The following is a 17078-nucleotide window of genomic DNA, read 5'->3' on the forward strand; positions in this document are numbered from 1 at the left end:
AAAAAAAAAAAAAAAAAAAAACAATATGATATGGTATTATATTCAGGATTTGTAAATATGAGTCAAAATTATGATTTATGTAAGGGTTAATATAATTGAAATAGATTTAAATATATTTTGAAAGACTTTCAAATTTTTAATAAAAATGCTTAAATTTGAGGATGCTACGAATCCAGAGACTTCCTCTGCATCATCATCCTCGTCTGTTTCGCTCTCGCGACATCAGAATGTCCGCCATAGTACCCACGACGAATGAGAATCATGTTATTTTTAACGGATTCACCAAAATAGTTGAAATCCACATATTGAATGTTGAATGTTTAGATCAGTATATTAAATATTTTCAATCATATACAATTTTTAATGAACTAAAATACACAAAAGAGTAACACCCTCTTATATTTACGATATGTTAAAGTCCATTATTGTGAAACCAAATCCTTAATAGACCCAATGAGAGATGATACTAAATACTAACACCGAATTTCTTTTCAACTTCTATATCTAAAATACATGATTTTGACCTGGAAATTTCAATCAATAATCCAATAGTAAGTGAGTTTTTCGAATTTTTGAATTTATTAAAATTCAATAATCAATAACTCACTAAAATATTGAGGGTAAACCTTATTATTCTGAACAATTGTATGTTTAAAGCAGTAAATTTGTAGATTGAGATCCACAAATTACATTTTCAAATCTTATATAGTTTGTCAAATCAATAAAAAATACACAAACAAATAACCCTAATTGGTTATTTGGTTAGAAAAAGTTACATTAATAGTCGTTCTCATGTACTCACCATGCACTCTTAACATTTCATGTTTGGGTGAAATCTCTTTCTAACCTCGACTTATGAGAGCTTTGAGCAATGTAATCGATTTTTCATTCTCTCATGTCTTTTTGTATAAAGCAAAAAAAAAAAGACTCCAATGCATTAAAATTCCATTGAAATGTTCTCTAAATGCATGTCTTTGAAATCAAGATTTCCTAAGAATCTAATTATTATTGTAACTTTGATAACTATCAGAGGTTGTGCGTTATGCATCAATTCTACAATAGACTATGTCTTTGAAATAACAATTAATATATATTTATTACTAAAGTGTTACGTGTGCTAAAATTACTATTATGAATAGATAAAACCAAATGTTCAACAAATTTAAATAAATTAATAGAACTCTTAGGTTGCTTTCATCCATCTGCTCAAACATAGTTTTGGTTTTGGAACTTTCAAAGACAGGTATAATCGAATCCTCGAAACACAACTTGAGACACTCTTTTATTGCTTCTCTGCCCTTACCACTCGGTGCAAATGAATCACAAATCTCCCTCGCAACAATGTGATCAAGCTTAGGACGGAAGACTGATGTAGAGGCTAATGTAGAGGCTAATCTAGAGGCTGGTGGAACACTCACAACTGCTCTTGGTTGTAAATCAGAAGCAGTCTGAACTCGTATTAAAGCTGGACGTGTACACTGTTTGACTGATTCTTTATGCAAACAATATATCTTCACCAAGGGGTCTTCAGGGGAATCAACTCTCCCAACAAAGCTTAAGACAGGCTCAGAGACGCTAAACTTGGACACATAATCCATCCTTGACTCATTTAGAGAAGAAACACAATCCAAATGCACAACATAAAAATCCATACTTCTTGCTAAGCAGATTCTAATCGAAGAGTGGCATGAACTGGTTGAAGAAAGAATTTTTAACAGATTCCTCAGTGAAACTTGTCAAGACGAGCTTTTGCTTGCAGATCCACCGTGTTTGACTTACTTTTAGTACTATATCATATTTCAGGAAGGATGAGAATATAAGAAACGAGATCACATGACCTTTATTGAAGTTTGATACGCATAATCCACTAGAAAAATATGATCATATAGCTACGATTTTCTGCTACAGACAAAATTATAAGTATTAATTATAAATAGTTACAAATTAGTGATAAAAATTTAAATAATAAATTTTGTAGCTAGTTAGTTACTAAACGTAACTAGAAAATTACAAATAGCAACGGAGAAAAATTGAAGCAAATTTGCTACAAATTTAGAGACACAAATTATTGTGGCACAAATACACACAACACATAATGTCACATATTGTAGTCAGTCCCGTCTCAACAAATTTTTGGTCCCTAAGCATATAATTTTGTTTAGACCGTTTTCAATATAAATTTTGTTTCTTAACTTTTCTTAGATCCCATTTGCTTAAGGATTTTTTTTTTAAAAAAAAATTGTCCCATGGTCACCGCCCCTCTCGCCCTAGGTATGAGCCGGTATTTTAAAAATTTTTATATTATTTTTGTTTCGATGATATTGTGTGCTCAGTATTCACTTTTCTTTGTGTCCGTGTACACTATGTTAAATTGAATTGGTTTACGTGTTGTAGGTTCCTGATGTTGAACGATCAAGAAAATGTCAGCTCACAAGATTTCCTTATGGTCGTCATTTTTATAGCAGAGGTAAGAATCTATTTTTTTGAACCATTATTGGTGTTTTATTTTAATATCATGGTGTTGTGATCTGAATTGTTGACGTTAATGAACAGGAAGTGAATTCATTTTTTGAGTTCTTGTTTCATCTAATTGAATCTAGGAGACCTAGTGTTGGATTGAATGTATCATTGACTCGGTATGATCTGTTCCATGGTCACCTATATCTTGTCTCAGATATTGGACGCCTTGGAATATTGCAAGTCTTCTTAATATTTACTAGATAATCACCTGCGGACTATTTTCAAATAAAAAATATAATTTGTTTTATAGATTAACTATATATATAACTAATATTTAATTTGTACTTTTTAAAATGTACAACCTTACAAATATAGATATATTAGTTAGTATAGAAATTAGAAAGTATTTTGTTTGAGGTTTATTGTTTTATATTATAGTATAACATACAATTAAATAAGTAGTGATCTATGGAAGGAATTAACTATATATATAATTAATGTTTAATTTGTACTTTTTAAAATGTACAACCTTATAAATATAGACATATTAGTTAGTATAGAAATTAGAAAGTATTTTGTTTGAGGTTTATTGTTTTATATTATAGTATAACATACAATTGAATAAGTAGTGATCTATAGAAGGAATATACTGTGTGTGTTTATTTATTTATTTACAGATAGTAGTATTTTTATTATTTTAAATTGTTTAGATATATATATGTACAAGATAATTTTGTATTGTAGTTTTGTATGTTTTATATATAAAGAATCAGTTAACTTTAGTATATATAGTTTTGTAGTGAAATGCAAATAAAAGTTGTTAACAGTTATTTGTTTGACATAAATTCCACATTGTTTTTTTTAAATAAATTTTGGTTATTAAAATGGACCCAAGATGTGTGTATATAATTTGTTTAGGAAATGTTTCTATGGAGAAAATATTGTTTAGGAAACTTAATATTAATTAAATTTATTTTAAACTTAATATTTAATGTTAAAAGGAGTGGTTCCTATTGTTTTGGAAATTTTATTAGGAAAAGAAATCTTATTTCCAAAAATTAAAATTTAATATTAATAAATTAAATAAAAATCAATTGATAATTAATGCTAATGACATACTTGTAAATAGGTTCCAACTTCAAAATTTATTTGCTAAATGTCTCAAAAAATGTATATATAGATTTCACACTTGAAGTAGTAACAAGGACGAATCATGTTCTGTTACCAAGGTTTGGTGTAAAGAATCCAAACCCTTTGATAGGCACTGGGATAGTAGAAGTAAGGAAGGTGGAAAATAAACTAATAAGGTTTTTACCGTTTGGTTAATTGGGAGCCTTTAGGCTTTGAGAGTGAAGTTCTCTAGGTTTTGTTCAGAGTTCATGATCAGTAAATAAAGAATGGTTTCTAATTCTTATTACCCTTGTTGCAATATTTCTTGGAGTTTCACATAAGTAATGGTTGTGCTGTTGATCAATATCTTTTGCTGATGGTAGCTAAAGGGCATCCAGCTTATGACAAGAAAGTGTTTCGATACAACATGGGTTATGACCAGAGAGGTAATATGTGTTCTACAGTCTCTTGAAATACAGAAATGGTCACATAAATCCCTTAAATCTTCAGTTATATGATTGTAGCTCCTTTTGTGTTAGGATCCAATGTGACGTACGATGATTCAATGATCTTAGGAATATCCTTTGGCTTGCACCATTACCCAGCAAGTCTTGCACCACATGACTGAGCAGAAGATACAAGCACAGGTAATGGACCAGGATCAAGGTGCTTGAATATTATAAATTTGCTGCCCCAAAAACCTTTTCTAGCTTATGCAGTCCCTACAGATTTTTTTTTTTATGCATTCGATAAAGAGAACAAATGGGATTTCATTTATCAAATTTGCACCTTCTAAAGTCTGTTCTTTTTGAGACGCCAGCCATTCTTTTGCCAGGATATAAAAGCAAACATGTGCCGATTCGATCAGTGCCAAGCAGAATGCTACTTTGAGGAAGAAAATGTAGCGACAGTGAAGAAACTTCTGCATGAATATGCTGAAGGTGATCTAGTATCTGTTTGCTCAGGGCATCTCCATTAAGGAGTACTCTCAAAAAAGTTATAAATAAAAAATTAATGAAAAAAGGAGAGAGAAAAAAAACAGAAAAGAACTGGTACTCAAAGTGCTTTCGGAAGTAATGTTCCTCAGACAATACTGACAGATGTCAATAAATTAATGGTTGATATTAATTAAAAAATAAAATATGTATAAATATAATTAAAATAATATATTTCTTTTTTTTAAAGTAATCTTCTACCGTTACTCCGTTGCTGATGGTCTCAGAGTCTAATGAGATTAACCACCACTGGCAATGGCGATGGATCGTGTGTGACAGGAGTGATTTATTATAGTCCACTATGAGTGAGATTATTATAGTGAATCTGATTCTAAAGCATTGAGCCATTATTTGTGTTTGTCTAACCAAAATATATTATGTTTTGTGTAATGAATGTTTTCCATAATTTATGCAATATTTTTTATATATAAATCTATTTAAATAAATTTTGTAAAACAGGGGTCAATTATAGCGTAGTAATTCGTAACCATTTTAACACTAATTACAGTGTAGCAACTGTCATAAATTAATGACGGGCATTTTATGGGTTTTTGAAGCTAATTGTTACATATAATTCACAAATACCTACAGAAAACTGTGACATTTCATAGCAATTTGCTACTATTACATTAGTATCTAAATTGTAGCAATTTGCGACAGTTAGCTATGATGTAAAAATTTGTTACGACCAAATAGTTATTAACTAATTTTGTCGCAAATCTGTAACAATTTTCTTTTGGCTACAAAATAATGATTATAGCTACAAATATCTCCGTAACTATATAACCAGTTTTTTGTAGTGATCATTCATTAACACACTAATTATCACTTTAATTAAATCATTCACAGATTAAAAATGGATGAGAGAAAACCATACATTATATTTACAAAGGGTTTTCGTAAACATACAATATACAAATATTTAATATAAAAAAAAAGAAGGGCTCAACCGGTGACCTCTCGATCTGCAGTCGAATGCTCTACCACCACTGAGCTATAGGCCCTTTTTATATTAATAATAAAACAATTCATTACTTTTCTTTTAAACTTCAAACTTCGTAATCTAATCTCGTTGTCCTTTATTTGAGGGGAGAAATAGACTCATTTTAAAGTATTGGGGTGTAATGTTACAAGCTTTAAAACTTAAGCGGGTTTTAAGTAATAATAAAGTTAATCAATCGTCGTCTTCAGTCATCATCACTCTACTCAGACTGCCGCAGTCCAAAAAATTTTGAAATTCAAAACAGCGAAAACGCGATTCTGATATCGGAGATGGCGGAGAAGAAGAGATGGATAGCGATGTATACGAAACACATCAAGCAGAAGCGTAAGGTCTATCACGACGGCTTCCTTGATTTGCATTTCACCAGACGAAAGGTTTTTTTTCTCTCTCTCTTCAGTTTTCGTTTGCGATTCTTCGTATATAATATATCCCACTAGATTAACTTGGATTTGGTCGATTGAGATTGCTGTGCTTGTTTGATTTCGCGAATTATTCTATAATCCGAGATTGTTTATGTGGATTTGGCTGTTAAATTGGTGATTGTTGATTTAGTGAAGAATATGATACAAAGCTACACTTAACGCAAATGATGCTTTGATTTGGTTTCCAGGTTTGATTGTTTTATTGAATATGATGAGCTTTTTGTAATTACTTTTGTTTTATTTGGATTCTGGAAGATTTTGAAGAACAAATTCTGAAAATTGAGTTGAGTGATTTTAGCAGATCTGTAGCTTACTTGCTTCTTTGCACAAGAACAATTGTGGACCAGTAACGTTGGTATTTGGATTAGTGATTTGTTATGCTTTCCAGTTTCATCATATATCTTTCTCTTATGCTCATTTGTTTAGTAAGGTCTCAGAGTTAACCTTAGTGTTTTTTGTAAACCAGGTGATGCTTTATGATGAGGCAGATAATCTACTTGAAAGCAGGATGCTAAAGGCAGGGGAAGTTGTGGACACAGGTGAAACACTCACGTTTCAAGCATACCTTGTGGATATAGGCGATCCTAAGGATGGAAGTAAGGCTTCAATTGATATAAAGGTAAAGGTTGAACCAAGTGATCAAGGCTCTGCGCGCAAATCATTTGCAGTTCTCAGGCCAAATTTCAAGAAAAGTTCCCTTCATGGTGGTATGATGTTCTGTTTTCCCAACTCTTACGATTTTTGTAGGGAAGTTTTACCTTTTGAAAAGACTGTTCAACTTATCTCTCCTTTTATTCTGGCAGATGAGAAAAAACCTAACCTTGTGAATAAATTTTCTTCGAAAAGTCTCAGCCCATCTCACAATATAATTAGAGGTGAGAATTTACTTGCGTTAGTACTTAGTACCTTTGTATTATTGGAGAACTGTAAATCCCTCTTCTACTCCTACCAAGAACTTTTAATGCCTTTTATCTACTCCTAGTAATAATGTTTTCCTTCTACAATTTTAGTATTCAAAAAGAGAGAACTGCACAAGTATGGGGCACTGACTCCAGACACTATAAGTCAACAACGAAAGGTTTGATGCTTTCTTTTCCCTTCTTTGACATATTTTTGCAAACAATGTATTGGAAAACAAAATGTTGAACCATTTCATAGCTTAACTTTGGCATTTCACTATATTTAAAAATTGATGCTTAATTTAACCATCTATTGCTGGATAAATCTGGAACACTGTAAGGTGGTTGACGTATTAAGTGTTGGTAAATGTCAATATTTTATCAATCACACCGATGGATGATACAGTTAAATCGTTCTACGAATAAGTCCTGAAGACCAGATCTCTATTTAAATCGTTTTAATAATGTCCCTTCTTATTGAATAAGATTGATGCTTTTCGAGGATTTTCTGGAGTTTGAGACACCTTTTATCTGATAAAGTCTCTAACAGGATGGATAGAATATGTTTGTCAAAGTTCATGTTATTAGAGATAATAATACTTTTCTCATGTGTTTTTTGCTCTCTCTAGTATGATAAGTAAATTTTTTGATAAAAACACATCCGTATGTTAATACTTGTTGATTTTGTTCACGCTATGACTAACAGCAACACGTATGCAGGCACTGTACCTCTTGGCTCAGCTGATAAAGAAAGCAATAGCCATCCCTTGATCAACTCTCCTTGTGATGGTAAGATATGGGAGTTTTTGCAAAACTGTCTTATTTTTCTTCTGTAAGATGTTGCGTTTTTTATAAAAAAAAATTCCAAGCAACTGATCAGTAAAATAGGATTGAATCGTTGAAATCATGTCTGTAAAGCCACATTCCTCAAAATTAGAAATATTCCAATCATTCTACTGTTTGATGTTGCAGTAGGTTAATCTGACATATCCTGTCCTCCTTAAAATGGCACTGTGTGAATGTGCAGGAAGGTCTGCTGCATATTCAAGGTTGGAGAATGATAAGTTAAGCATGGACGTTCCTCCACGCAAGCCTTTACGTGATGGTGGGTCAGAAATGTACATTTAAATGTTTGTGTTTTTCGTTAAGTTGTTTCATTATAATACCAACTCATGAGAACATACTATAACCAAGCTTTTTCTTTTCTGTGCAGTTAATCAGATACTCTCTATTCTTCAGAGACGGAATGTTACAGAGACATGTTCTGATACTAACCCGAAAACATCAGTGCTTTTAATACCTCCAGAATCTGATACCCGCCAAAGCCACAAGATGGAGTCTGTTTCAACTAAAGGTAACTCTGGAGTTTAAAATTTTTAGACTTGTAGAGCTTAACTGAATCCAAATATAAATAGGTAGCCATTTAGTATACAAAACTGTAGTTACAGTTATTATGGTTATATCTAATTTTATTGTTGAAATCTAAAAGATTTTGTTTCTTTCGCTTATCTGAGTTGCAGCAGCATCTAGGGAAGAAGTAATGGTGCAAGAAACCTCATCGGCCAGCACAAGAGGTTGCTTACTGAGTGATCCTCCGAGTTTTGACCTCGGAATCTAAAAGACCCCGCAAGATATCATTTTACATAAATAGGTATCTCGTTTATTTTCCATTTTACCTCAAAGTCCTTCACGAACTATAGTTTCACCGAGAATATAGTTTTATACTCTAAGCTGGGTGAAAATCAAAACTGGTAACTAGTAAGTATGTACCGTGTGTATCAAGAAAGATTGAAAATTTGTTGGTGTACGTTTATTAGGGTAAAACTATAATAGTGAAGTCTTCTGTAATTCACCATTGTAATTAGACTTCCGTTCAAACCTGGATGGTTTATATTCCAATTTGCGTCCAAGTTAACTACAAAATAACAAAGGACAAGTAATTCATGATTCATGAATGACAAATTAATCAGTTTCCATGAATTTCTCTTAATAAATGTACGATGGCGTGAAAGTTGTCCTAAAATAAATTTGGGAACTTCCAAATTTCTTAAGACAGTGACATATTATATTGTGAAGCTAAATATAGGTAGAACACATGAGCGAGTCTTTAGAATATCCTACGAGTGCGGTTGACCATAATAACCCACATTTTCTCTTCTACAAATATATTCCAAATTTTCAACAACACAAACGTAGTAGAGAAGAAGTTAACTTGCGAGAGAGATAGACACTACTTTTATAGAAAGGCACCAGAATTAACATAGACAAAGAAGGGAAATGGCGGGGCCAGAACAAGCGGCGAGGCAGTCGAGTGAAGTGTTGGGCCAGCGGAAGTCGTTAGGGATATGTCCGGTGAGAGCGGCAGCGGTTGGAGCGGTAATAATCGGTGGACTTGGCTACATGGTTTTGTACAGCAAGAAGAAGCCTGAAGCTTCAGCAGGTGATGTCGCTAGAGTTATGTCAGGTGTCGGTGGGACTACTGAGAGCACTCGTCCTCGTAACTGAGCTTCTAAATTAACTTAAAGTTTTATATATACTTTACTTTCAAACCAAGGGATTGTTATCTTTGTGATTGATCTATATAGTTGAATTCTCTAAACATTTATATTGAAATCATTAGGTGACTTAATCTTACTCTAGACTTCGATCGAACATCGTAGGGGAGTTAGTGGTATACGTTCGAAGAATCCTTGCTTACAATGTGGTTCCCCATCCTGAATTGGTGGCCAATTGTTTTTAAGAGTTACCAACCCAGCTTTAAAAAACGAGAATTATGGTTTAGATTAGTATAATTAAACAAGATTATGTGTTGATTTGGATTTAATTAAATTAATACTTTTTCAGTTTAAAAAAAATATTTATTTAATTTCATATGACACTAAATTATTTGATTGGCTTAAATAAGATATTAGGCCGAAAATGAATATATTGGGCAGGGTAAAATTATATAACAACGTGAAGGCTTTCTCAATATGTGAATGAAACTGTTCAGCAACAAGCCCTAAGAAAATTGTTAGGGAATGCCGGACGAGGAGGGAGACGGAGACGGCGGCGCAACGGCCGCTGTAAGAAAGCCTAGCCTCCGAGATGATTCAAGCGAGGGTGTAGATTTAATCAGCGCGCTGCCTGATGAGATCCTCCAAACTATACTCTCCTCTCTTCCGACAAAATTGGCCATCCGTACTTCGATCTTGTCAAAACGATGGAGGCATGTACGGTGCGGTACACCATGTCTCAACTTCGAATGGTGTGGGGAAAGCTACCTGTTGGCCGAACATATCAACGAAACCTTAGCTCGCTACAAGGCTCGCAAGATGGTGAGTTTCCACCTCTGTCTTAATGGGTATAAGAATTCTCCTTACATTGAAAGTTGGATCGAATTCGCCAAGTCCCGAAACGTAGAGAATATGACGCTGGATTTAGGTGCACATGCTCTTGCTGAGTATACTGTGCCTGATTCCTTCTACATCAATCCCTCTGTCAAGCAACTCACCCTTCGTTTAGCGTTTCAAGATAAGATGATTCCCCGTAGCTCCGTATGTTGGACATCCCTCAAGGAGCTCGTCTTGCGTAAGTGCATCCTCTTTGACGGATCTACTATGCATAAGATTCTATCTGGTTGTCCCGTGCTCGAAAGCTTAACGCTGCGTCTGTGCCGTTTCTATAAGCTCAAGGTTCTTGATCTCAGCAAATCGCTGTGTTTGACAACATTAGAAATCTATAGCAACGTTTGGGTCGCGGAGCAAGTACAGATTGTAGCACCACATATCCATAGTCTCAGTCTGACCGTCCCTCCCTACTGGCCATGTAATTTAGTCGATGTCTCGTCTCTAACGGAAGCTAGACTAGACATTGTCTATGACTCAGATGAAGGATTTTATGCTGATTTTGATAAACACTTTGCTCAAAACATGATAGAGAAGCTGCAGAATGTCGAGAAGCTTACCTTTGGGGAAAACTTTATCAAGGTATTTTTATTTGGATACACCAGTATGATATGGTCAAGCTTACAAGTTGCATAATCATATACTCTACTTACTTGTAGAATCATTCGGTAGCAATTGCAAAGTCTATGTGGTTTCATTTTCATTAGGCTTTCGTTTTGATTGGTACATCTAGCTAAGTCCCGAATTGACTACGATTGGTAACACAAAGCTGTCTTTTTTTTTTTTAGCCGTAAGCTGTTATGTAACCTAAACATTTGAAGTAAAGAGTGGTACATGAAACCTGAATAAAAGAATGATTTTGTAATTGTTTTGTAACGCTTTTGTGATTGGTAATTGACAAAGCGGTGCGTTTTTAGAGATTTTATCAATGATTCTTGTCTTGCTTCCGTGCTAGTTAGGTCTGTGTTTTGGTGTTTCTTTATATATCTTTATCTTTGAAGTAAAGAGTGGTACATGAAAGTTGAATAAAAGAATGATTTTGTAATTGTTTTATAACGCTTTTGTGATTGGTAATTGACAAAGCGGTACGTTTTTAAGGTTTTATCAATGATTCTTGTCTTGCTTCTGTGCTAGTTAGGTCTCTGTTTTGGTGTTTCTTTACATATGTTTATGTTTGTGTTTGTTTATTTATTTATTTTTATTTTTTGCTAGATTTTATCTGTTGTAAAACTTTGAAGTAAAGAGACGTGGTACATGAAAGTTGAATAAAAGAATGATTTTCTAATTGTTTTATAACACTTTTGGTATCGCTTTTGTGATTGGTAATTGACAAATCCGTACGTTTTTAGAGGTTTAATCAATGATTCTTGTCTTGCTTCCGTGCTAGTTTAGGTCTGTGTTTTGGTGTTTCTTTACATATGTTTATGTTTAATTATGTTTGTGTTTGTTTATTTTTTTTTTTTTTTTTCTAGATTTTATCTGTTGTCCAGCTTCGTCGTGTTTCTCTTCCGTTGTTCAGATGCAAAGTTTTGACATTTGAGACAATGATTTCTCAATATGTAATTCCTGGTATAGTAAAGTTGCTACAAGTCTCACGTATGCTAAAGAAGCTAACCGTGCACGTAAAGGATGAGGTCCCCATCTTACCGGTATATTTACCATAATCCTCTATTATTTTCCTTGACAGTTCTAACCATATTCGAGTTTCAGTAATCCAAGATATTGACACTTTGTTTGCACAAATGAAAAATCTTTTATGCCGTACAGGACGGTTATTTTGACTACTACTTGCAATGTCATGGCTCGAAAACTGATAAAACCTGGAGCTCGGAAGCGAGGGCCTTTAAGAACATTATCCGCAAGAATGTTGAGTCGACGCACATGGCTTCTTTCATGGAACTTGTGCTTAAAAGCACAAATACTTTAGAGAATATGGTTGTAAGGTTTGGAAGTTGTCTTGACGAACAAAAGTTTGAAGAGTTGCTTGAGATGGTTCCAGTGCTGCTTTCGCACTATAACAGTAACGTCTCCATTGTGCTTGGCTCAACCACCAAGTCGGATCAAAGGTTTTTTCTTTGAATGAAAGTTTAGATCAAAATAAAGGTTGAATTGTTGTAATTTTATTTATATTGGATTGGTGTTTGTGTTTTTTTTTTTTTTGTGATTATGAACATTACTGTATCTTCTTAGTAGTTTGGATTTGTTTGTAATAAGGATTTGGTTTGGGACGAAAAATTCCATTATGCGTTGCTTTGACCATATGAAAGTGGCAACCAGGTTCTTTTTGAAACATTAATTAGCATCTCCACTGGAAGACACATCTCTTGTAGCTCAAAACATATAGAAGCCCAAGATAATGTTGCGGACAAAAAGAAACCTGATAAAGCTCTGAATAAATGGAAAGCATGTTGCATCTCCTTCACCATTGATCCCTTGGTTTCTCTCGTCTCTAAATTTCACTGGAGGCATCACAGGATGTCTTCGAGTTGCTTCAAGCTTTGATTCACTATTGAATCTTTCATCTGCAGCAGGGTCACATTGAGTCTGTATCTCTGTAGAAACTGCTACGAGGGGAAAACGTTGCGTTACTTCATCATCGATATTATGATCCGAATCACTCTTTGTTTCAAGATAAACATTTTCATTGTCTTTAANAAAATAAATGAAAAGCATGTTGCATCTCCTTCACCATTGATCCCTTGGTTTCTCTCATCTCTAAATTTCACTGGAGGCATCACAGGATGTCTTCGATTTGCTTCAAGCTTTGATTCACTATTGAATCTTTCATCTGCACCAGAGTCACATTGAGTCTGTATCTCTGTAGAAACTGCTACGAGAGAAAAACGTTGCGTTACTTCATCATCGATATTATGATCCGAATCACTCTCTTTGTTCCAAGATAAACATTGCAATTGTCTTCAAAAGGTAAGCAAGAGATTTCTTCTTCTTGTTGGCTACCGTCATCGTCATCAGAACTTGGTTCTATGAACACTTATTGAATTGGTTCTTGTATCTTTCACTTTAATGATATGAATACAACTTATATACACAGCCAAGTAGTAATTACATGGAATATTGAGGCAATAATGAAGAGATCAATTACAGGAATCTGACGTGTGAGATGATACAGCTCTTTGCAGATTCATACAAATTGTTGCAGTTGGAGAAAATGAATGTAGAATGGATCTGATCTGTCAGGTTTACAAAGGTCAGTGGACTGCCTACTGTCATCAGCGAGTCACAACCATGTGCATCTAAGCACTCAAGGTTTGGTGGAAGTGTCGCAATAGATGGGAGATTCTTGCAATCCTTCAAGTCAAGAAACTTGAGATGATAAAATTGGCCAGTGTGGGCGTCAGAGAGTTTGAATCATAGTATTTCCGCTGAAGCAAAGCCGTTGTAATAAGGACAAGCCACTCATACCAGAGGGAGATACTTGCGGAACCTGGCTTATTGCAGTCCCATCAAGCAATAGAATCCGCATCATTTTCATTTTCTTTATGCCATCAGGAAACCTTTGGAGCTTTGAACAACCGGAAAGTATCACTTCTTGAAGAGCTTGCCGCATCCCATGAGAATCAGGAAGAGTTTGTGTTGACTTAAGCTTGAAGAAAGCTTGAGTCATAAGGAATCATAATCCTACCAAGTTGTGGTTTCTAAAGAATTAGGATAATGACAAGTTATATTTAGTAGTTATCTAAATATACGAAGTCTAATAGGAATAGGTTTCTATATAAGGAGATGCCAATGTGTGGCATAACTTATGAGGTTTTAGAGAGAACAAGAAAAGCATTAGGTTTTGAGAGAGTTTCCTAAAGATCAACAAAAAGAGAGTGATTCTTTTTAATTCTTGTTTTTTTAAATACTTTGAATACAATAGTTTGTAGCATTTTGCTGCCCCTCAGGTTCAATATGACTAATTTCTTGAGATTTTTGGTGGTTTCAGGAAGTTCTTTTAACGCAGTACCATCCAAATGTAGAACTTCTAGATTTTCTGAAACCATCTGAAACCTCCCAAGATTGGAGCAATCACTGAGTATAAGTGTTTTAAATTTGGGAGGACACGAGACCTGTGCAGCTTCTCAAGTTTAAGTAAACGAGGCTTGTCAAATTTTTCATTATCTCCTCCAGTAATGTAGTCAGCTTTGTGCAGCCTTCAAGGTTCAGTCTTTGAAGATTTTGAGCTCCTAACGGACCTGACAGGTCTTCAAGGTTTACTAAATTACTGAGATCGACCCACTTAACGTTTGTCGTATCCTGTAGCCAAAAACAGATAGATATTCAGAGGGTAATTAACAACATAAAGACATTTCGACTTTTAGTTATCATCACAAACGCACCTTAGGACCGGCCCAAAGACGTTGTATCTGACTGTAAGGAAGCTTGAGGTCAATAAGATTCTTGGGTTCAAAGTCTCTTGGAAGTTCCTTTAAAGGAAATTTCAGCCAGTGGAAATATCGAACCTCTTCTGATGAAAATTTAAGTCCGTTTCGCGTGATAATTTGCTGTCTGATTCAAGAACACCATTACAAGAACTATATATCTTTAGGCACCGAAGTTTTTCCATGTCAACAAATGCTTCACTTCTCAAAGGTCTCTTCTCGGTTACGCGAGATATGTCCAGGAAGATACCTCTAACACACCTTCTACCGAAACCTTAAGTTATATATAAAAGCAGAAAAAAAATTGTTAGAAAGAACCTCAAATAAAATATAAAACAATTCATTTGTTACAGATTTTTTTGATTTGAAAGTATTTTATAATCTAAGTTTGGTCTCTCACCAGTTTCTTCTCCAATGCATTGATAATATCTTGTTGGTTGCAAAGCCTCCAGTACTGGTCTTGTGAAGCCAGGTTCTTCCCTAGCCTATACAACAAACCATTCATTTCCACTCGACCGCCTGAGATTTCAATCAAGAACTTGTCAGCGAGAACTTCAATGATGCTTCCATCATCACCAGTGGCGCAGTGGCGCATGATGAGTCCACCATTGCTTTTATAAACTTGTGATCTGAAGAAACATGTTATATCAAGAAACGCGTCTTGTTGCAGATCAGTAAGACCGTCATAACACGAGTTCAGGAGATCCTGAATGTTCTTCTTGGGACTCTTTTCTAGTGTGCAAAGCATGGACTCCCATTCGCCCTTGTCTCTTCCCAAAGTTCTTTGCCGAGTAGTATAAGAGCTGATGGGTTTCCTCTAGCGTGATCCACAAACTTTCTTGATAATGTCAAGAGGTTCCCTTCATCAGAGGCAGAACGTGTGGCATCTCCAAAGGCATGATGACTCAAGCACTCTATAAGAGGTTCCCTTCATCAGAGGCAGAAGGGCTAAACCAGTGTGAGTGATAGGCATGGTCGAGCCATCAGCTATGGTGAGATCATCACCACCATTGTATGGTTGTTGAATGGTGAGATTGTTTAGATCAGAGGTGATATGGTGAGTGGCACCACTGTCCAAAATAGCCGGAGAGGACATATTAGCCACCATGTTGGCGCGAGGTTGCCATGGAGTAAATGGGCTGTTGTAGCGAGGAGGAGCAGATGATTGAATGGAGTGGAGTTGTGGACAGCGACGAGCACTGTGACCTTGGGTGTGACAGATCTGACACTTGCCAAGATACGGCCTGAAAGAGCGATTGTTATTGTTATTGTTGTTGGTACCTTGCCAGTTGTTGTTGTTGTTGTAGCGGGAAGAGGATTGCGACGAACGGTTGTTGTTGCGAGAGTTGTAATTGTTGTTGTTGTTGTTGTTGTCACTACGGCGTTGGTACTGAGCGACATTAGCAGAGACCAGAAAGGCAGTGGATGTGGCAGCAGATCGGAGTGTGACTTCACGATTGCGGAGGCGCTCATGGACTTCAGTTATGGTGGGAGGAGAGTCTTTGCTTTCGATCTGGTCAACAACGGGCTTGTATTCTTCGGGAAGGCCAGCAAGAATCTTCTCGATTTGATCCTCATGGTCCATTGGTTTTCCAAGGATAGCAAGTTCATCAAAGCGCACAGTTAGACCACGAACATACTCGTCAATTAATTTGTTACCTTTTGTCCAGACCTTGATCTGGTCTTTGATCTGTTTGAAATGGCTGCGGCTAGCTTTGGCGAATGTATCAGCAAGTGTCGTCCAGGCGTCGGCAGTGGTGGTAGCGCGAGACACCAGTGGTTGAACAGAGGTCGTCATGGCACCCAAGAGAGCGCTGTATAGAAGACGATCTTGACGTTTCCAAAACGTGAAGTCAGGATTCGGTTTGGTGGCGTCATTCACCGTAACAGTGGGAGGTGGTGGCGGGGTAGATCCATCGAGATAACCGGAGAGTTCATAACCATCAATTAAAGCATGGATCTGCAGACTCCACATGAGGTAGTTTGTGTCATGAAGCTTGGTAACATTGGCAGTATTGACGTTGAAGAGAGTGTTTGTGTTGTTAGTGAAGATAACTTCACCGGAGGAAGGAGAGTTGTTACCAGAGGTTGTCATGGTGGCGGCGAAGAGCGACGAAAAGCAGAAATTTTTTTTAGGTATGATCGAAGCTCTGATACCATATAAGGAAGGTTTCGTATTATTTCTTAAAACAGAGTAGCTACAACCATATATATACATAGAGAGGAAGCAGAGGACACCTAGGGTTAATACATTTACAAAGAGATCCCTAAACTTATACAGCTCTAATATTTACTCTTATACACTCTAACCCTTCCTTCTCGTTTAAAACTAAAACTTATTTTTGTGCTATTTGTGAGAATTGATTGTTTTTTTTTTATTCACAGTAGACTTAAATAATTTTTTTTTTTTTTTTTTTTTTT

At 35.4% G+C, this 17078-nt stretch overlaps 3 protein-coding genes across 3 annotated transcripts; 2 read left to right on the top strand and 1 right to left on the bottom strand.

Annotated features, from left to right (window-relative positions):
• On the top strand, positions 5772 to 8785 carry LOC104720472. Its single transcript, XM_010438374.2, has 8 exons — positions 5772 to 5942; positions 6457 to 6697; positions 6794 to 6865; positions 7001 to 7050; positions 7600 to 7678; positions 7917 to 7994; positions 8103 to 8243; positions 8410 to 8785. The coding sequence occupies exons 1-8, from the start codon at positions 5838 to 5840 to the stop codon at positions 8505 to 8507; spliced, it is 864 nt and encodes a 287-aa protein (XP_010436676.1). The 5' UTR covers positions 5772 to 5837; the 3' UTR covers positions 8508 to 8785.
• LOC104720482 (putative F-box/LRR-repeat protein At3g18150) lies at positions 9869 to 12510 on the top strand. Its single transcript, XM_010438379.2, has 3 exons — positions 9869 to 10857; positions 11748 to 11924; positions 12043 to 12510. Exons 1-3 carry the CDS (start codon positions 9910 to 9912, stop codon positions 12352 to 12354), a joined length of 1437 nt encoding a protein of 478 aa, XP_010436681.1. The 5' UTR covers positions 9869 to 9909; the 3' UTR covers positions 12355 to 12510.
• Positions 15523 to 16752, bottom strand: LOC104749808 (probable serine/threonine-protein kinase ndrD). Its single transcript, XM_010471507.1, has one exon. The coding sequence runs from the start codon at positions 16750 to 16752 to the stop codon at positions 15523 to 15525; it is 1230 nt and encodes a 409-aa protein (XP_010469809.1).

This window comes from Camelina sativa, chromosome 2 (genome assembly GCF_000633955.1).
Source record: "Camelina sativa cultivar DH55 chromosome 2, Cs, whole genome shotgun sequence".
NCBI lineage: Eukaryota > Viridiplantae > Streptophyta > Magnoliopsida > Brassicales > Brassicaceae > Camelina > Camelina sativa.